General features: G+C 36.1%; 1 protein-coding gene across 2 annotated transcripts in view; it reads left to right on the top strand.

Annotated features, from left to right (window-relative positions):
- The window catches only part of LOC111597164 (stromal interaction molecule homolog), a 135,006-nt gene that overhangs the window by 58,953 nt on the left and 53,451 nt on the right, over positions 1-22,602 (top strand). For both annotated transcript variants that reach the window (XM_030223748.1, XM_030223747.1), the window contains one exon: positions 16,541-17,028. In XM_030223748.1, the coding sequence (XP_030079608.1) occupies positions 16,665-17,028 (364 nt within the window). In that variant the 5' untranslated portion in view covers positions 16,541-16,664. Of the gene's footprint in view, positions 1-16,540; positions 17,029-22,602 lie in introns of those variants that run through there.

Here is a 22,602-nt window from a genome sequence, read left to right as displayed (position 1 = left end):
TTTGTTGTAAGCCCCTAGAACAGAACCAGTGACTACGGGCGTCGCAACTAATACTTGAACCAGTTGGACAACGGAGATGAGGTGCTATATTTTCAAGTACTAAATTCATTACATTACATGTATCCTAAATATACATAAAAAAGGTTTTATGACGGTCAAGGTTTCTCTTAAAACTAACATGTATATATATATAGTTAGCGAACGGATAGAGCATCTGCTTACAATCTGGTCAAGCTGATAAGCATTATGCCAGCTATATTATATATTATGTAGGGTGAGCTCTGAAGAGCGTCTTTTGTTAGAAGATATGAACTCGAACAGAGGATCCAAGTCCGTACATTAATCTCCTCAAGCTTTGATTCAATGTCTTGATAGAATTTAAAATTAAGCTTACTGATATTAAACAAACTAAATTTTTTCGCGCTTCTCTTTAAATTTATGTTGATAGACTCCCAGACCATAATCGATAGATTTTTAAGTTTTGCACTTAAACTAATGATTCTGCTTTCCAATACAGTTAATGCGACTATACAGTATTACTATTGTTTCGTCGCAGAATATACCTTCCACATATTTTGCCTGCTGATCAATCATGTTTACAGCTAATTTACAGCGTTCTTCTACATTTATCAATAAGAAACCACTGCTTCTTTCGTGCAACTCTTGAAGAGTACCTATGCTGTATGATGGCCTGGCGTACTGTTTCATGTGATAAATCTAAGTCACATTCTTCCTTAAGATTCTAGGCAAGTGGTCGTACTGACATTTGCGGACTTTGGTCAATCTTCCGCATTATTAAGCCGCTTGTCCAACTGCAAATATTTCTGTTACGCCCACCTGTTCCATTTTTTTCAAGCCTCTCTTCGTTTTCTGCGTGTTTATACATTGAAAATTGTTTTCCTTGATATAGAAAACCCTTCAACTAATTCAACTAATGAAACACATTTGCCAATTTTGTGATTATAATAAATCAATTGAACTACATCAAAGCTTAATCTCTTGCCAGGCATTGTAAAAATGAATGTAATTCAGTTTTAGATTCGGTCTCAACAAAATTTCACAGTTAAATTTAGAGATATACAAAAATAAACATGTATTAAGAAACGGATAATGCAAAGACAACATAGTTTCTTGATAGCTTGAAAAAAAATAGTAATATTAATTTTTTTTGTTTATTTTGTTACACATTTAGGTTTGTCTCTAATTTTATATCCTGATCCCATTGCAAATGTATGTAACAGGCAGATGGAGGCGTGGCAGACCCCATAAATTATACATATTGATCAGAACGACAAGCCGAGTCGATTGAGCTCTGTTCATCTGTCTGTCCGTATGTGTGAGCGCGTCGATCTCAGCTTCTATAAGAGCTAGAGGTCCGTGTATAGCACGCGCATGTCAAGTTTGTTTCAAATATTCGATAACTGTTCCCATTTAATTGTTATCGAATAAAAACATTGAAATGTAGTAAATAAATTATATCTCGTACGTATTTAGGCTTATGTTATTTTATGCAATTTTGATTTTTGTTGGATTTTGAATACCGGCTCTAAATTTTCCAAAATTCTTAAAATTTAAGTTTAGTTGGATATAGGGCCATTATGTGAAGGCGTTTGCATCTCAACCAAGCCAATAGAATATGTAGAGCATATGCTGAAAATTTTATTAAAATCCATTAAGTAAAACAGAAATTATTAAACAAAACGTTTGTCCAATTTGCAAAAGTACAGCAGCGCCACGCGCATGCATTTTTGCTATACATGTGCATACATACATGTAAATGCGTGTATTCTTTTCCATTCGCAGAACCGAAATTACTATTGAATTGTGCTTGATATATGACCTGGTACTTAAGTTCAAAATTGCAACTTTTACAAGAATTACAGTGGTGGTGTTGGTAGACGCGAAGAGATTTTTTTTTGTTCGTATTTATTATTATATTTTAATTATGTCTTGATTGATTGAGTTGATTGAGTTGATGCGCGTTGCGGAGGCAACGTTGGTTCGAATCTCGGAGTCGAAATGTCGATTTCTATGCGGTTTTTTTTAATACTAGGTACAAACGATAAAAAATATAATAAAACGCAGATAGTAGTGTGCACCTAATACAGCTGCACACAACTCCAACCGAGTTAATGATTGTCTTGCTAATGGTGCTACCTTGGATTTTGCACATAATAAACGGACGGTTGTTGTTTTGTCCTTATATGTCGCTCGGATGTAGACTGCAGCTCCATACGTCTTTTCCGAGGCGCCAACAAATGTGTGTATTTCTTTAGCAACTGGCATTTTTCCATCTAATATGTGTCGAGGAATTTTGATTTTATTAAGGCTTAGAAGGTCGTCACGATATGTTGTCCAATCCCTTTGTAGGCTTGTGGATAGCTCCTCATCCCAATCAAGGTTTGACTCCCACAGTTGTTGCATAAATATATTGGGCAAATAGGCCTAGTAGGTCAAATATTTTTGCCAATTCTGAGCATACAACACTTTTGATAATTTTAGTTGCTTCTGCTGCTTGAGCTCGTCCATGGAGGCTGTCAGTTTTTGGACTCCATATGTAGACCTAATGTTTTGATGCTGTTGTCTTCCGAGTCATCCAGTTTTACTTGTGGTATTGTGTCTTCCTTTGAGATTCCTTGAATGAGTCTTAATCCTGCTGGTAGAAGTATTTTATTGATTTCATCTCGGATTTTATGGCTTCTGTTAATGAATCCGTTCCGGTTAGACAGTCATCGACATAGAATTAATTTTTGACTGTTTTTGCTCCTAATGGATATTGCAGCTTGTTAACATTTGCCAAATGCTCCAATCATTTTGTTGCTAAAAACGGGGCTGACGTTGTGCCGTATGTGACAGTTTTTAATCTGTAGTACTTTAGCTCTTCCTGGGGTGAGTTTCTCCAAACTATCACCTGATGAAATTGGTCTGCCGGATTCATCCACATCTGACGATACATTTTTTCGATGTCGGCGGTAAATACATTTTTGTGAGTCCTAAAACGCAGAAGAATTAACAACAATTCACTTTGTACCGTTGGACCAGCGTACAAGATATAATTTAGGGCCTTGCCGGATGATGATTTGGCAGAGGCGTCGAATACAACTCGTAGTTTCGTTGTACTGCTGTCCGGTTTTAATACACAGTGTCTTCATGTGGCCGAGTCATTCATATTCCTTCATGAACTCTACGTAATTGCCTTGTAGATCTGTATCCCTACAGAGCCTTCTTTCCAATGAAAGAAAACGCCGTGTCGCCAACTCACGAGACTCTCCCAGCGCTGAAATATCTTCAGAATTTGGCAGTTTTACAATGAATTTTCCATCCACTGTTCTTTGTATATTATTTTTGAAATGGGTTTCACAATATGCATCTGCTGGGGCCCGAAAGGGTTCTGCTGATTCCAACGTGTCTAATTTCCAGAAGCGTTCCAATAAATCGTCTGTGCCATCATTTGTAGTTGCTACAGAGCAAGTAGCAGATCTCGGAGCTGTAGTGCGCAGTTTTCCAGCTTCTATCCAGCCCAATTTGGAATTTTGAATCATTGGGAATTTTGGGCTTCTTTTAATTTGCTCCGGCAGAATGAGCTCGAAATAGTATTCTGCTCCAAGTAGTAGGTCAACCTTTTCAGGTTTCTCAAATGTTGGGTCCGCCAGTGGTAGATTGCTTGATACCCACGATACGTCATTTAATTTGTGGGTTGGTTGATCCGCCACAATATGTGGCGTATAGTTTCCGCTCTTGGATTTGATGAGGATATTTACCCTGGATTTTAGTGAATTTGGGTTTCCTCCGACGCCTTCAAATCGCATATGTAAATTTTTAGCTGCTATTGCCAATGTCTTTACGGCTCTGAATCCAGAAGTGCTCTGAAATCTCCGATTCGGCCGTTGTTTCCCTGTACTTCAACTCGAGCAGTAGCGAGTAGAACATAATTGTTTTTTGCAGTGTTTGCTGTAGCAGTTATTTTCACATCTGGTGTCTTCTCGAAGTACAACAATGTATATTTTTTATTGTTTTTTATATGCAGTTGCGTAGGAAGCATGATTTTGCCATATGATTTGGCCGCAGACAATTTAAGCACAATATTTGGATTTGTGCCCATTTTAAATGTGCGCCTACATCGATAAATTCAATGATCTGAAGAGTTGCAGAATTGACAATTCTGATCTTTTTCGGATGCGGCAGATGCACATATTTTTTGCCTTTCCTTATGCATGTATTGTTTTCCTCCGATGGCTTCCAGCGCAAGGAATCTTTGTTCCAAGAAGATTAAGAACTCCTAAATTGGCTGCATTCTTTTTGTCTCCTTGATGGATTGCTCATATAGTGCATGAATCATCCTGTTTAACTTCTTTGCTAGTAGCAATAGCAAACGTGTATCCCAACTGTTTGTATCCACCTCAATGCTTCTTAGTGCAGCAAGCGTTTCGTGAATGTTGTTGTGGAAGTTCGTTATTGATGATGCCTCGTTTGTTACTGACGGTTGATCCAGCAGTTTGTTCAGGATCGTTGTCGTCAGTACTCGCTTGTTGCCGAAACGCTCCTTCAGCATAGTCCAGGAGGTTTCGTAGTTGGATTTTGTCAAATACAATTGTCTGATCAGTCTTTCCGCGTCTCCAAAGAGGTTTGTTTTTAAGTACAACATTTTTTGTACTTTTGCATGTTTCATGGATCATTTTCTTGAATAGATCATGAAACTGCTGCCATTTTAAATAGCATCCATCAAATTTTGGTATGGATACCTTTGACAGCTGCACTTGGGGATGTGTAGTCGAAGTAGTAACTGCTGGTTTTTCATCAGTTGGCGTGCCTTGGATTTGGATTTGGCTGTCTCTGCATTCAGATAGTTTGACATGTTGTACCCATGCGCGATTTGATCTTCGAACATTCGGAAGATCTCAAAATGAGTTTGGTTAATTTTTTCCCAATATTCCTTTACCAGAGGCCTGAAGCGGGCCTGTGATTCTTGTGTGATCTGGTCAATCATTCTTTTCAATGCTGCTAGTGGAACAGTTTGTTGTCTTGGGAGAGGTAGCATTTCCAAACGTGTTGTCTCCATATGGTCAACTTCGCTCAAATTTTCGGAAAATTCCTCTTGATATTTTATAACAATATCTTTGATTTTTGAGTAGTTATCGTTTGAATATGAATTCTCAACGGGATTCCCGGCCATTAGGGTCCTTAGTTTTTCATCGCCTTGCTCGAGGGCAGTCCAGAGCTGACTTAAATGCGCAGCCTTATTTTTGAAGTATTTTGGATGTGACTTCCGTTCCTGAGTATCCTTTTTGTAGTTTCTAATAAGAACTTGGATCTCCTAACCAATCGCCAAGTTGGTCGCCAAGTTGACCAAGTGCTTGTGATTGTATTACAGAATGCCTGTAATAATCACGTCGGGGTCACCAAATGTTGTGTGTTTATTTCAGTCCTTGGTACAGAACCAAGACTAAGTATTTGTTTGTGATCTTTATTGTAAGTCTCTAGAACAGAACCAGTGACTACGGGCGTCGCAACTAATACTTGAACCAGTTGGACAACGGAGATGAGTTGAATTAGAGAAGGGCGAGACACGGTGCTATATTTTCAAGTGCTAAATTCATACCGGTTTATTTTGTAAATTTTATGGTCTTATATACAGTTATCTTAGGTTCTAAAGATCAATAATGATTTATGACATTACATTACATGTATCCTAAATATACATAAAAAAGGTTTTATGACGGTCAAGGGTTCTCTTAAAACTAACAAAAAAACGGATAAAGCATCTGCTTACAATCTGATCAAGCTGATAAGCATTATGCCAGCTATATTATATATTATGTAGGGAGAGTTCTGAAGACCGTCTGTTGTTAGAAGACATGAACTCGAACAGAGGATCCAAGTCCGTACATTAATCTGCTCAAGCTTTGATTCAATGTTTTGATAGAATTTAAAATTAAGCTTACTGATATTAAACAAACTAAATTTTTTCGCACTTCTCTTTAAATTTATGTTGATAGACTCCCAGACCATAATCGATAGATTTTCAAGCTTTACACTTAATCTGATGATTCTGCTTTCCAATACAGTTAATGCGACTATACAGTATTACTATTGTTTCGTCGCAGAATATATCCTCCCCATATTTTGCCTGCTGATCAATCATGTTTACATCTAAATTAAATCGTTCTTCTATATTTATCAATAAGAAACCACTGCTTCTTTCGAAAAATTGTTGAAAATTGATTTCCTTGATATAGAAAACCCTTTAACTAATTCAACTAATGAAACACATTTGCCAATTTTGTGATTATAATAAATCAATTGGACAACATCAAAGCTTAATCAGTTTTAGATTCGGTCTCAACAAAATTTCACAGCCAAATTTAGAGATATACAAAAATAAACATGTATTAAGAAACGGATAAAGCATAGACAACATAGTTTCTTGATAGCTTGAAAAAAAATAGTAATTTTAATTTTTGTTTTTTATTTTGTTACACATTTAAGTTTGTCTCTAATTTTATATCCTGATCCCATTGCAAATGTATGTAACAGGCAGAAGGAGGCGTGGCAGACCCCATAAAGTATACATATTGATCAGGACGACAAGCCGAGTCGATTGAGCTCTGTTCATCTGTCTGTCCGTATGTGTGAACGCGTCGATCTTAGCTTCTATAAGAGCTAGAGACTTGAAATTTTTGTAGGTCCGTGTATAGCACGCGCATGTCAAGTTTGTTTCAAATATTCGATAACTGTTCCCATTTAATTGTTATCGAATAAAAACATTGAAATGTAGTAAATAAATTATATCTCGTACGTATTTAGGCTTATGTTATTTTATGCAATTTTTATTTTTGTTGGATTTTGAATACCGGTTCTAAATTTGCCCAAATTCTTAAAATTTAAGTTTAGTGGGATATAGGGCCATTATGTGAAGGCGTTTGCATCTCAAATAAGCCAATAGAATATGTAAAGCATATGCTGAAAATTCCATTAAAATCCATTAAGTAAAAAATGTTTTTTATTATCTTATTCAAAACTTATTATTAAACAATAAAGCGTTTAAAAATCGTTTATTTAAATAAAAGGCTATTCATGTTGCACCTAAAGTCAAAGATTGTTTTATTTTGTTTTCAGTATGTAAAAATGACATAAAAAATATTTACAGGGCCGAGCGCTTAAGTGAAGGTTGATCAGCAACTTGATTAGGTATTCAGGAGAGATATTTTGTCATAGTTCTAGGATAGCAGCTTTCAGCTGTAAGCGGTTCCTTTGATTCCGATTTCCCACACTTGTATTTAGGTATGCCTCTACAAGTTTAATGAGATTAAGATCGGGAATCTGGGGTTGTGTGACACTAGGCTTGTATCACATTTGTCTCTCACACTTGGATGTACAGAACCGCATTCTTGATGTCCACTATAAATGTCTGTCTTCGGTCTCCTCTGCGAGAGATACACTCCCAAACCGTAACCGTAAGCTATCCAAATTTTGCAGTCGAAATTATGTTTTTGTTTCCAACGCAGTTAATGCACTGAGTCATACTCTGGGTGGAGTATTGTTGCTGTACAGCATTACTTTTGTTGCATCGCAAAATATGACATTTTTGCGTTGCTCTGCTGGATGGCTAGTCATCTTCACATCAAAATTAAAGTGCTTTTGTTCATTAACCAATGGAAACAGAAGTTTCTTTCGTGCAGCTATTCAAGAGTACCTAGGCTATATTCTTCCTGACCTGACCTTCGCCGACCTGAACCCTTTCTTCAAGTCTGCATTCGTAATTATTGCATTGTAAACTATTTTATCTGATAAGGAAAAATCTTTAAAAAATTCTGCAACAAAATTCAAAACTTGTGATTATAATCAATCTATTGTATCACATTAAAGCTTAATCTTTTGTCAGCCATTTTTTGAAATAAAAGTAATTTACTTTGAAATGCGTACTCAATCAAGCATCAAGGTAAAGCATCGTTGCTTCTAAAAATTGGAGTAAAACAGAATTTGAAATGGCAATGTGCCAACAGTTTCTTGAAGAAATGAGTAATTCTACAAATATCTTCGTCTCCTCAGCATAGATTTGGTAGGAAGTGACGTGTGTAGTGTGTCCAATGTATTTATATTCATCCCAAATCGTTACCTCTCCATCCATTACTGATATATAATTTGACGTAGAGTAATCCGTCAATTTTATCGAGGTGACCATGTAAGCCATTAATAACGGCAGAACGAGTTTTATTCTAAATGGAATATTAAATATTAAAGCTAAGAAAGAAAAAGTATTTTAATGAAGATTGTCTTTATCGACTACCCTCCCTTTTCGCCCACTTGATATCTTTTATCAGTTATTTTCTTATAACCCTGTTGCGAGTGTTTGCGTTGTGTTTTTTCGAGTTTTCCCCGTATAACGAATGAATCGTTCTGTAGTTAATGAGGTCATATTTGGAAAAAAATAATCAGGGAGTATCTGCTCTATTATGCTCAGTCGTAAATATTTCTCTTTGTTCACTTTTATCAGTTTTGAATACCTAAAGGTTGTTGCTGGAAACATTTCTATTAGCTTATGCCGAATAAAGGCAAGCACTGGGAGCTCGCAATGTATTGCGTTGATGACGTCAGCATTTACTACATCTTGCAATGTTTGTATTAATGTATTTTTGTCATAAGTTTGAATGACATGTCACATCTTTGTTTGAAAAAGTAAGAATGTTCTTACTGATGAAAAGTCTGCTTATTTAATGGTAATTTGATTCCTGAAACAATTGACCGGCTTGTCCGTTGGTTCAATGGTGTAGGAAAGGGAAACTTCGCTGTGTATTTTGGCAATATCAGACTCTTGATAGTGATAGAGCGCCATCCACTGTGTTTACCAATGAAGGATTTCCGGCGATATATTTTCGCATATGTATTTCGATCCGAAACCGCAAATGTGAGCGATTGGTGGTTCGTATAAATGTTTAAGTCTCTAACTCCATAAAGGTAACTCCAAACAATGGCCAAGAGTTCCCTCTCATTAGTAGCTAACTCATGTTCCTTATTTCGCAAAGTCATTGAAATCATCGTTATCGGTCTCCCGTCTTGTGACAATACTGCTCCAAAGCCGTTTCCTGATGCATCAGTTGTTAGATCAAATGGCTTCTTATAATCCGTATATCTTAACATGACACCTTCAGATGCTAGATGTTCTTGAGTCTATCAAACGTTTTCAACTCTTTAGCTGTAAGTTAGACCTTTCTGGAATAGTTGGTGGCTTACCTTACCATTTTTTTTAAGTATATCTGTCTTGCTATTGCAGCAGAGCTTTTTATAAAACATCTATAATAACTAGACAGGCCAAAAATGACCTTCACCCGTATAGCGATGTTGGCGGTTTGGACTGTATAGCCCGTACCTTTTCTAGTGAAGTTTTTATACCTCCTCTAGCAACAACAACCCCGAGATATTCGACGTTCTTTTTGAAAAACTTCAACTTTTCTTGGGAAACATCAAGGACATTGAAGAACACAGTCAATATGTTGAACGTGCTCCTCTTTAGTTTCTGAAAATATAATGACATCATCTACATAAACGTGACATATTTTCCCGATGTGTTCTCTTAGAACATCTATTAACCTCTGAAAAATACTTGGGGGCGTTTCTCAATCCAAATGGAAGTTAGCAAAACTCTGACTTTCCACTGTTGACAGAAAAGGGCGGTTTTCTCTCTATCCCCTTCTGCCAGCTCGATCTAATGAAATCCTGATTTCAGGTCCAAAGTCTAGAAATACTGCGCGTTTCCCATGTTCGACAGTATTGGCGTAATTGAGGGAATTAGATACTTATCCGACACAGTTTCTTGGTTTAATTTCCGGAAATCAATGACTACTGTTTTATTTTTATGGCCATGTTCGTCCACACCTTTCTTATCTGCTATCAAAATGGGCTTATTATAAGACGACTTCGATGGTCTTATAATGCCGTTTGATCTCCGCAAGAATGAAGTCAGGTACCCCCAAAGGGTATGGATATAATTGAAAAAAAAACGTGCTCCCTGTGTAAATGGAAGAGCTGCTTTGGGGTCTGCAAAAGAGGAAGCTTTTAGGCTAATAATTTTCTAAAATTTTTCCTTCATAGCGGGGGGAGGGACATCTTCTTCATTTATCTCGATGAAATTTACATACTCAATATCCTCAGATGCTCCATTAAATAAAATGTTACCTTATGATGAAAGGGAAGAGGGATGCTGACATCTTCGCTATTGTTTGATGATGATTTATTCTGATTGCTTTGCATCGAATTTGTATTGGCTTCGCGTTTCTGATACACAATTTTTGTTTGAATTTTGTGTTGTTGATTGATCAACATCCATTGGTTCCACGGGTTGAGTCTGATTTCGATTAGAAAATTAAGACTTCGAATTATTCGACTGACTGGTACTTTGATTTCCCTTGCCAGTGCAGTTCTGTCTTTTGTTATATTGAGGATTCATAACTTGACCCGAATTCTTATGACCATCGATTTTTTTTTATTGATTCTTTACATTACACTCCCGGTATTATCTTTACCGTTTCATAAATTTCTACCTTTGGTGTTGAAAGTTTAAGATCATTAAACTGTAACGCTAAAACTCCGACTTTTTCTTTTTCTATTTCTGTAAATTTCTTTTCTTTATTTTTTTTCACTTTCAGTGTTAAAATTGAATTCCTCACACAGCTCAGCTAACTTTTCGCCATTGCAACAATCGGTATTTGTCATAAAAATTTCGAATTCAATTATATAATTTTTTTATTTTTATATTTTTGTTTTTTCTTTGTACTTAGTTCACAAATATAAAATTCTTACTTACATGGAATACATTGACTGCAGAACATTTGATATATAAAATATCCCTTAATAGTCCAGTGGCAAAGTGGTGGATAGGTGACAGTGATAATTTGATGTATTTTTATTTTATATATATATAATTTTGTTGTTCTTTGAAACAGTTTTGTGTCTGTATAAATCACAGGCTTTCACACGCATTGGCGTTCGATTTTCCCGTGGGTTCGCGATTACTTTATCGAAGACGTACTCCTACGGAGTTTCATTTATTAAGTACTTTATTTAATTTAGTTACTTATTTTTTTAATTTGGGAGGCAATTAATTAAAGACTCTTTTAACTGTTAAATATTTATTCGCTACCTACTGAGTATATATACTATTATATCATCCAAACTCACCTCATTCATACTCTTGGTTCCTTCACTTGATTTCATTGCTTTAAATTTAATGCATTGCATAGTATATTACATAGCAAGTTGCATTATGACATATGGCATACATTTGGCATATATGACATAACAAGTTGCATTAGTATTTGCGTTTCTAAAGACTTTCTTTATTTAATGCAGACAACGCTGCTCTAAATGTTAATTTTCGTCGGTCAATCATTAACAGTATGTCTTTTGTCTTATTTTATTTTGCCAGAATATAATTGAAGTGGTGCTTGACTAAACTTTCCAAGTATCGACTTCTGAAAGTTGAGCTATATTTTTAATTATGTGTATCGACTTATTTTTATGGTGTCAATAAAAAATTAATACTCTTGGAAGCTACTGTGAACCATGCATTTTGCCTCTTCTCTTACGGAGGATTTTAAATAACAAATTTAAGAAGTAAGATATTCAATCAATTAGTTCAACAAAAAGCTATGAAAAAATTGGAACTTGAAACTCTCCTGACAATATTTTAGGCTCTCTAATTTGTTAATCTTACATCATATTTGCTTTATAGCTCATTATATATTAAATTTTGGTTCATAAAAATAGTACCTTGTTCTTCTTTTAAGAATTCCTATTTCCTTTTGAAATGCCTTTCTAGACTTATAACAAATATTTTTTTATTTTTACCTTGTGTTCGAGCTCTTCCTCATTTATGTTTCTGTTAATTATCTGTCACTTCATTTTGAGTACTCCTCATTTGTACATTTACATTACATAATTATTAAATTGTTTGTAGTATATGAATTGTAGGTATATAATACCAACTTTTAGCAATAAGGCTGTCATATTATCTTGTAATGCTTCTAAGGCCCTCAGGGTGGATGCTAAGTTCGATTGAATTTTCAATAATCTGCTCTGATATCTTAATTGTTGATAATTATTTAATACAATTTACGACTTATAATGTAAATTTTGTCTCTTAAATACGAGTTTGTAGATGCTGTCGTTGTACTTTAATATAATTTGGTCGTCACACCTCTGTTTCTTCAAAATTGTTATTATACCCTGATCCCATTGAAAATGGGAAATCAGGGTATAATGGTTTTGTGCAAATGTATGTTACAGGCAGAAGGAGGCGTGGCAGACCCCATAAAGTATATATATTCTTGATCAGGACGACAAGCCGAGTCGATTGAGCCCTGTCCGTCCGTCCGTCTGTCTGTATGTGTGAACGCGTGGATCTCAGCATCTATAAGAGCTAGAGACTTTTTGTAGGTCCGTGTATAGCACGCGCAGGTCAAGTTTGTTTCAAAAATTCGATAACAATTTGCATTTAATTGTTATCGAATAAAAACATAAATGAATTGCAGTTAATAAATTATATCTCGAACGCCTTAAGAGCTAGAGCCTCCAAATTTTGTATTGTATATATTTTATATATATTGTATTTATTTTTTATATATTTTATGCAATTTTGATTTTTGTTGGATTTTGGATACCGGCTCCAAATTTCCCCAAATTCTTAAAATTTAAGTTTAGTTGGAACTAGGGCCATTATGTGACGGCGTTTGCATCTTAACCAAGCCAATAGAATATGTAGATCATATGCTGAAAATTTCATTAAAATCCATTAAGTAAAACAGAAGTTATTAAACAAAATGTTTGGCCAATTTGCAAAAGCACATGCCAGCAGCGCCACCCGCACGCATTTTTCCTATGCGTGTGCACACATACATCCAAATGCGTGTATTCTTTTCTATTCCAAGAATTGAAGTTGCGCTTGAATTGTGCTGAATTATTAGCTGCTACTTATGTTCAAATTTGCAACTGTTCGCGTAATCAGAGCAGTGGCTGCGTTGGTAGAGGCGGCGCTCGTATGCAGCTCGGTCCGGGGTTCGAGCCCAGTGGAGATGAGACCTTTTTTATTGTTTTATTTTTTTTTTAATTATCTAGTGGCGGTGTTGGTAGAGTTGGTGCACATTGCGCAAATAATCCGGGTTCGAAACCTGGTCTCGCAATGTCGACTTTTATTTGTTTTTTTTTTTTTTTTTTTTGAATACTCGATACAAACTACGGAAAATTTAAGAAAAACTCAGAGGACTGGGATCAGGGTATCTCCTAGTCGGGCACCCCGACTAGAGCTTTCTTACTTGCTTTTTATCTTAGCTTACTAAAATACCCCGACTAGAGCTTTCTTACTTGTTTTTTATCTTAGCCTCATCATTTTTTGGGTGAAGAACAGAGTAATATTTTTGAGTTACAAAGTTCGTTATTTGTTTTTTTTTTTTTCACTGTTATCAGAACACTGCTACTGTAAAACCTTTATCATGTTTCACGAAGTTAACTCATTTTAGATGATTTAATTCGGACTATTAATTGCTACTGCTACTTTAAAACCTTTATCATGTTTCACGAAGTTAACTCATTTTAGATGATTTAATTCGGACTATTAATTGTTTGTTCAAATAACATAACCGTCGATATTTTCGTTATTTTAGTAAATTTAAGTCGCAAAGATACTGGACAAAGACTTTATTACGCATGGAAAAGCAACGGAAGTATTAGTCTCTTAACAGAATCGGACAATAATTATATCTATACATATTGCGGCGTGGCGAATTGGGAAAAACTGTATATCTACAGTTTTACATTGACAAACTTAAAATTTAACGACCAACAAATACTATATTTTAAATCGTTTTTAAGTTCACCTACTGCTTTAACCAATAAAGATTAAATTATTTTAAAAATTTACTACGCTCGAATAAATTCGGTGGAATACCACAGAATTGGGGTTTCACCAAGGCCTTGGATTTTTGGATGTCTGTTTTATTTTGCCTTAGTACAGGTTTTGCAATTTGCAACTATCTCTTTGACCAATTTGGTAATTTTTGGAAAGTAATATTCCTCTAAAATCTATTTAACGTTTTCTTGTACAGCTCAGTCGGCATGATTGTGTTTTGTTTGTACTATCTAACTTCGTTCTGTTTTGTCTGTGACGTCCATAACTCTCTGTTTGCAGTACTAAAACTTTGTTGCTGGAAAGGTTTTCTCCAGCTCATGTTGGATAAATGCAAGCGTGGGCAGGTCGCACTCCCACAATCATTTTTTTTGTAAATGTGGTCACATGGCGGCTTTTTTTGCCAAATGGTGTGAAGTTGCGTCGTAGAGGGAAAGCTGCTTCCGCCAGAACGATTTGATCGGAAATCACTTCCACTTCTTTACCTTGTCATTTGGATTATTGTCCGAAACCAAAAAGGTTAGTGGTGTATGGTCTGTGTATAATAATTGTCCCTTACGCCGCACAGGTAATGTTGTACTTGTCCAGGACCCAAACTTCAGCCAATAGTTCTCTTTCGTGGGTTGCATCTTTGGTCTCTCTATTATCTTGCGATAGAACTGCACCAATTATTAGCTCGAAAAGAGTTTTCTCTTGAGACTATCATGTTGGTATGTTTGGCATTTAGATTTATAGGACAGTGCGTTCATTTGATGTAATTCTTTGCCACGCTCGTGTCGATAAGGAACTTTAGTTAGCCAACAGTCGGTCGAGGAATAGGCGGGAGCGTTCCCTAAAAAATGTAACGGGCTATCATACTGAGACTCACGTTCGTCTTCCATCCCAACACTTAGTTCTTGAGCTACATTATTGCATTCACCCTCATGAAAAAGCACCCCTTGCACAGTATTCTTCACCCGCTGGCAGCTCTGAGCTGCGATTCTTTCGAATGAATCTATCTGCTGCCTGACCTTTGACACTTAAAGGTCAACGTCCATGGACTCTGGCGTCTTGGCATGGCTTTAGTTCTTCTGTGTACCATTGCATTGCCGTGATGTTGTCCCTGTTTCTTATAAAAGGCATTCTTTTCTTGCATTCGTCCTAAAAAAGGATGTTTTTTGGCTGGATTCTATCATAGAACTCTATTAGCGAGTCATTGTTTTGCTTAACTGTCTCTAGGCCCCATCTTAGGATCCATAGAGGTGTTGCATCCACGTATACGTCGTCTAATAAAGCTAGCATGGCAGTGGTGTCTGATAAGACACCAATAGCGACTTTACTGCCACCCCAATTTTGTTTCCCAGTCTCACTACCGCCTGATAATGGAAATAGCTACCGTCGTACGGGCTGAAAAGCTTGTACGATTGTTGTTCTGCCTCTCTCCACTCATCATATCTTGAAAGAGCTGAATTTTTGGTGCTGTAAAGCTTTTGGCACAGCGTTGATTAAAGCCTGCAGCTGATTTGCGTCCATAGTGTTCACGTCACTATTAACATGATTTAAATCCGAGTATGATTCCCACTCTTCTTCAGTATCTAATTCCCTTTTAATTTCCCTAAAAGCTGAGAAGGTTATCAGCTTGTTGGCAAAAAGTAAAAAAAAAACTGGCTAGCAACACTTCGCCATCTCGTAAATCGCGATAGTCTATGTAATTCTTGGCAAATTAAATAAATGTCTCGCAAAAACAACACTTGCCGTTACAATGAACTGATGAGTAGAACAAGCCACTCTAATTTTTCCTTCGGTGTTGGACGTGGAAATCTTTTATATTATTATATTAGTTGAGCGCCAATAATAATGAGCTTCGCGCAGTATGCGATGTACGATGAAATATTGTATGCTCGTAGTCCGAGTTGTGATAGAAGTGATCTTCTTATGAAGATTATAGTGCGATAACGCTGCTCTTGCCTACGGACAAGGGATCGAGTTACCGACTTTGACCACACTATGCGCGCATGTTTAGATTGACAGTAAGATTTTGTTAAATTGTTGTACTCGTTAACTTGTGCACATACATTTAAAGTCCTCCATTTTTTTCTTCTCAAAGAGTCGAAATTACAATTTAATTGTTTTTTGTTTCTATGCGTTAGTAGCATTAGTTGAGATGTATTTAAAAACACAGATCGTTTGATTACAACGTTCTTTCTTGTCTTTAAGATTTTAGTGTTATGTAACGGTAGGAACTTATTAGAGTAAATTGTTCTATTGTGATAATTCTGTTGAAGATTATCTGTATTTGACCTTCAATTTTTGTAAATATTTTAGGATTAGGTGCCTGTATCCAATCCGCAAAGTGAAATATTTCTATGTGAATATCATACATTTTAAGTTGATAGTGAATAAAGATATTTTTTATTAATTTTTGTGTCCATTTTAAATAAGCTTAGAGTTATAAGTAAAGAGTATATGTAATATTATGTACTCGAGAATTCTTTATAAAATAGTTTAGTCATTGATTAAATCTGTGCACTAAACATAATCAACTACCTACTAAGGTGTTACAAGTGCAACCAACTGCTTAATATTTTTACCATTATTTGCAAACAATTAATTTTCGTATATTTAACAATAAAACCCATTTTAATTACTGTTTTTAAAACACAGAAATCTACCCAAACGCGTTTGTCATCGAAGATAAAGATAACAAAATAAATGTGAATAAACTGACTTCAAAGTGTCGTTCTATTATACGCTACTAAATACTTGAAAAATATATACGCTCTTTAATATGCGCGATAAATGTATTTGGAGCTACTTACTTCTTCTTTTATACTACTTATTCAATACCGTTTGTCTGGAATGCATTATAACCGGAAGTTCTGTAGAAGACGATGCAACTTCAAATCGTTACAATACACATTATCAACAGCAGGAAGCAAACGGAAAATTACTCAGCATGCACATAAGAACATCTCCCATGCCTATGGCAACAACTCCAGCACCTTCTGGACCATTGCACATTATGCATGACGTTACTTCACTGTCTAATACGGGAAGTGGAGAAAATGTTCCACACAGCGATCAACAACATCATAGAAGCTCATACAACCTTCTAAGTGAAGCCATGTCACAGGCGGTCAGCAACGAGTACAGTAAGTTTATAATATTGATGCATTTTGGTACAAAAATTGTTTGATCACTTTTTATTTTCAGTATCATAAGTAATAAATTACTTAACCTTTATTTTATATTATTCTACTATTAACCATACTAGAATACATGGAAATTATTTACCAATTTCAAACATGAATTTGAACGGGATTTCCAATACAACTTTATATTTTCTCAAGATCCCGATTCTCAAGGCACGCCTTTGTTTTTCTTACTCTTACTGCTTTCAAAAATATTTCAGTCCTAGTAAAAAATATAATATTATCACTTTCTTCAATTTTTCACAAAAATTTTTTTTTTTTTTTTGAATTTAGAAACTTTAAATACATCATAAATACATCATCTGTTCGTATGGACGCATACCATTTCGATGCTACTCGTGGGTACCTTTGTTGGAAAATTGTGAAATACACTGTCAGAAACACCACAAGTTGAAATGCTTGAGAATTAAAATTTGAAATAAAACTCGTGTTGACATCAGAAGATCAAATATACGAGCGCTAGGGGTGAATACACTTGACTGTAGTCTGTACTCGTACTCGTCTGTGCTCGTCTGAGCTAGAGTTCTTATTCCCAGACTCAAGCGTATTTCATCTCTTAAATCTAGTTTATCAAGTGCTGACTGTGTAAGGGTCAGCGCTCGTATGTCTAATTTTAGAATCTAAGCATGCAATTTGATCTATTCCTATTGCAATCTCTACAAGTGGTTGAGTGCGTAGACGGCTGGTAACAGCTGGTAAAGTTGAATTTTCCAATGATTTAGAGTTAACAAATTTGACATGGGAGTTACGAATCTATACAAATCAATCAATAAATAATATGTCGACGTAAACTATTGGCGTGGCAAATTGGATCTGAATATTTAGTGTTTTGTACAAAATCTGTCATATTTTCACTCTGTTTCTAGAAGGTACGCTTTTTATGTGTACACTTCTCCGTCATGAATGTGTTCTCATGAACTGTTCTCACTACGTCATCCATTGTGTCATCCTCTACCTTTGGCGCTGGCCTAAGTTCCTTATATCAATTCGATATGTTTTCAAAGTCATTTCCCTTGGTTTTCGTTGCTGTGCAATATATCATTCGACAACTCCTTTTTCTGGATGGTGCCACAGTATTCGTCTCGTGCTCTAGACAAATTCCGTTTTTGTGTTCTGCTTGTATTGCTCTCAGGTAACCACTAAATCGATAGTGTATTTCAAGGTTATCTACGTCAATAGAGCGGCTGCATTTTTAATACGATGTATAGTAGTCATAAAGATCCATGGTATTATGCTTATGGTTTTCGTAATATCTGTTTATTTCGTTGGTAACGTGATCAAATTTCAAATGAGGATACTCGCCTCAGTACTCTCATCAAGTGACAGAAATCAAGTAATCATCACCAATGTCTTTTGAAGTCTTAGCATGTTTGGTCGTAAAAATTTCATGTTAGTTAGTTCATATGTTTCAAGCTGAGATGTTTTTGCACGATAAATAAAATAATAGTGAAATAGTAATAAACTGTCGTAATCCATTAATGTTAGTCTTGAAATTTAAAATTTCAATTACTGTGCACCATGTGCAGCCTGGTATACAAAATGACAGCGCTGGGAGAGGCGAGAAACTGAAATACATTTGTATACCCTAATTAAAAAATTTGAAATTAGGTTATAATGGTTTTGTGAAAATGTATATACTAGGCATATAATATTTTGTTTATATAATGCTGTACGTCCGTCAGTATTATGTACGCAGATTATGTCGATCCTATTGAAGCTAGGGACTTGAAACTGCAATATATTCTTGTGGGTACGCTTGTATGATTGTGTTAAGCTTGTCCCGATGCGTCAACTGGGGGCTTGGCAAATTGGGAAATACATCTGGTTTGTCGGAAAAACAACTAGTTAAAGTTCTAAAAATCGATTAAATTTGAAATAGAACTTGTGTTGACATCCCAAGATCAAAATATATAGTGAATTTATCTACGAGCGCTAAGAGTATTCCAAATCGATTAAGACTGGATTTACGATTCTACAAATAAATCAATAAATAATATGTCGACGTAAACTATTGGCGTGGTAAATTGGATCTGAATATTTAGTGTTTTCTACTAAATCTGTCATATTTTTCAGTCTATTTCTAGAAGGTACACTCTCCATGGGATGTGTCCTCCATTATGGATGTGTGTTGCAATTATTGTTCTTACTACGTCATCCAGTGAGTCATTAACATTTGGTGCTGCATTAAGTTCTTCATATCATATCGATTTGTTTTTAAAGCTATTTCCATTGGTTTTCGTTGCTGTGCAAGATAGCATTCGACAGTTCTTTTTTCTGGAATGCTGTCACGGTATTGGTCTAGTTAAATTCTGTTCTTTTTTTCTTCGTGCATTGCTTTCTAATAAGCAGTGAATTGATAGCGTATTTCGAGGTTATCTACGTCACTAGTGCTGCTGCATTTTTAATACGGTGTATATTAGCCAGAAGGCTCCAAGGTCTTATGCTTATATTTTTCGTAATATCAGTATTTCGTAACGTGATCAAATTTCAAATGATAGAATTCAATGAAGCATCAACAATGTAAGTTTTGAAGTCTTGTACACTTTTTGGTCGTAAAACACTTCAAGTTAGTTAATTCATGTGTTTCAACTTAAGATGTTTCAACTAAAGCTAGAGACTTGAAGTTTTAAGTTTCAATTCCCGAACACCATGCGCAGCCTGGTATATAAAATGGTTCGAATCACGGCGAATATATATATATGCAGTACACCCTAAATAAAAAATGGGAAATAAAGGTATAATGGTTTCTAGAAATGTATGTTATACGCAAAAAGAAGCGTTTCATACCCCATAAATTATATATATTCTGGGTCAGAATGACGAAAGAATTGAAATTTGAAAAGTATAAGTTAACACAACGAAGGCTAATCAGGCCAACCGGATGCGTGTGCAACAAAGTCGCACAGAAGTCACTGACGCGAATGTAAGCTGATGCACCGTGACGAGCCAGTGAGGAATGTCACGAAGCGCGTGGTCAGTATTCTATTGGGAACGCCGTCGGCATCGCTGCCGAAGTCGATAGCTTAGGTTATGATTAGATAATTATGTTTAAGTTAGTTTTTACATAAGTTTTCGAAGTTAATGAAATACATTTATATTTTGCATAATTGGCGCCCAACGGCTTAATAAAACTCCGTAACAACTCCTGTTAACACCGCGAGTATAGTTTCGTCAAAAATTAAAACACTCCCGCCTTCGCCGCGTGTCAAAGGCAAATAAAAAAAAAACTCCGTAACACACGCCCACCACACCGCGAGTTAAGTTTCGATGCGAATTGAATCCAAAGAGATTAAAACTAATTATCAGCAACTACGTCGCTCCAGCCGCTTCGCTTCTCCAACTGCCCCTCTCGCCCTTGGATCATCGTCGCTGCGTCTTATATTCGACCTCTAAGGCCATAAGCAGAACAAAAATGAAACTCACGTAGGTAAATTGCTTAAGTGTTTCTCTTGAAAAATAAAATAAGTAAGTTGTGCACTGATCAAGTGAACAGGAATCTATGGTTAATAAATTTTATCATTTTGTTGTGAAAAACTAAGACAGAAAACTAGACAGTTACATAATTTATGTCGAGAAGTTTAGGTAACGAACAGCGCTGTGACAGTAACGAAGAATTAGCCAATTTACTAAAAAAAAAACATGACGACACAAGAGGTGATCAATATTATGGAGGCAAATATAAGGTTAGCCCTTGAGGAGCAGGAACAAAGATTCCAAACAGTAATAAGGCAAATGCAAAGCGATTTTGACTGTAAGATAAAGGCAATACAATCTCAAATAAAAAAAAAGAATATTATAGAATATCAAAGGGTGAAAGTTAACCCAGAAATTAAATGCGACGAATCTTTAGATTTGGTCAAATCCTTGCCGGAATTCGACGGCAAACAAAGTGAATACGTTGCCTGGCGAGAAGCAGCAACATCTGCTTATGAAATTTATGAACCTTATATCGATAGTTCAAAACACTATCACGCTGTCTGTATTATCAAAAATAAGATCAGAGGCGCAGCTAGTGCAACACTGTCTTAAATTTCAGAACTATTATAGCTAGAATCGATTTTACGTACGCGGATTAGACACCCGTACACGTTATTCTACAAAAACTTGGTACGCTCAGACAAGGCAAACTTACTCTGTTGGAATACTACGATGAGGTTGAGAAGACATTGACTCTTCTCACCAATAAAACGAACATGACCCATGACAATGCGGCAGCAGTCACTTTAAATAAACAATTCAGGAAAGATGCTCTTCACTCCTTCGTTGCTGGTTTGGAAAAGTCTTTTAAAGCTGTAGTTTTTCCTGCCCAACCTGAAGATTTACCCACAGCTTTAGCGCTAGCTCAGGAAGCTGAGGTTTGCAATGAATATTCGCAGTTCGCTGCAAGTTTCGCAAAAGCAAACGACGAAAAAACACAAAAATCATTTTCGCAACGACATCCGTATTACCAGAATAGCGATAGCAACACAAAGCAGGGAAATTATTCACAAAATAACAATAACAACACGGTAAGTGGCCAACCACAATTTCAAACAAGCCCCCAGCAGAAATCCTTTAGGCAACGGTTCCAGACTCGAGAGAAATATTAGGCACCAGAACCCATGGACATTGATCCATCAATGTCGCGTTTCCGACAACCAGCCAATATCAACAAAAAAACAAACTCCACTCAGAGTCGACAAAACGTCATCTACTCTGCTCAAGAATAAGAAACTTACGATAATGATTATCGGTCCTTGGAAGAGAATAACGGATAACGAGCCAGTTTACTCCAAATTATACCCTTACCCAATGGGTGTAGCCGACTTCGTAAATTCGGAAGTTCAGCAAATTCTCAAAAGGGCCACAGACAATGTATTGAGAGAACAAATAGGGAAAACTTGTGACGTCTACGTTGACGACGTAATAATTTTCTCTGAAAATAAAGAGGATCACGTCAAACACATTGACTGGGTCTAAAAAGCCTTTACGAAGCTGGCATGAGAGTATCCCAAGAAAAGTCCAAGTTTTTTAAGAAAACTGTGAAATATTTGGGTTTTGTCGTAAATAGAGGCGGTGTTAAAACACCATCGAGAAAGTACAAGCAATTTCAAACTTCAAGCCACCTTCAACCTTGTTTGATCTTAGGTCGTTCCTAGGGTTATCCAGTTATTACCGGTGTTTCATAAGGAATTACGCCGCGATAGCAAAACCGTTAACCGAACTCTTGAAAAGAGATAAGGGGAAGGTATGCGCTAATCAGTCAAGAAAGGTCAAAATTGACTTAACAGCTAAATAGCTGCAAACTTTCGATAGACTGAAAAACATTCTCATGTCTGTTAAGATACCCGGATTTCAAAAAGAGTTTTGATCTAACAACTGACGCCTCGGCACATGGCCTTGGCGTCGTTCTTTCACAAGAAGGTCGCCCGATTACAATGATTTCAAGAACATTGCGGGATAAAGAGACAGATTTCGCTACAAACGAGCGAGAACTACTGGCAATAGTTTGGGCACTCAAGAATCTCCGGAATT

This window comes from Drosophila hydei, unplaced genomic scaffold, assembly GCF_003285905.1.
Source record: "Drosophila hydei strain 15085-1641.00,03,60 unplaced genomic scaffold, DhydRS2 tig00000271-arrow-arrow-pilon, whole genome shotgun sequence".
Classification (NCBI taxonomy): domain Eukaryota; kingdom Metazoa; phylum Arthropoda; class Insecta; order Diptera; family Drosophilidae; genus Drosophila; species Drosophila hydei.
This window is presented reverse-complemented; position numbering and strand designations above follow the sequence as displayed.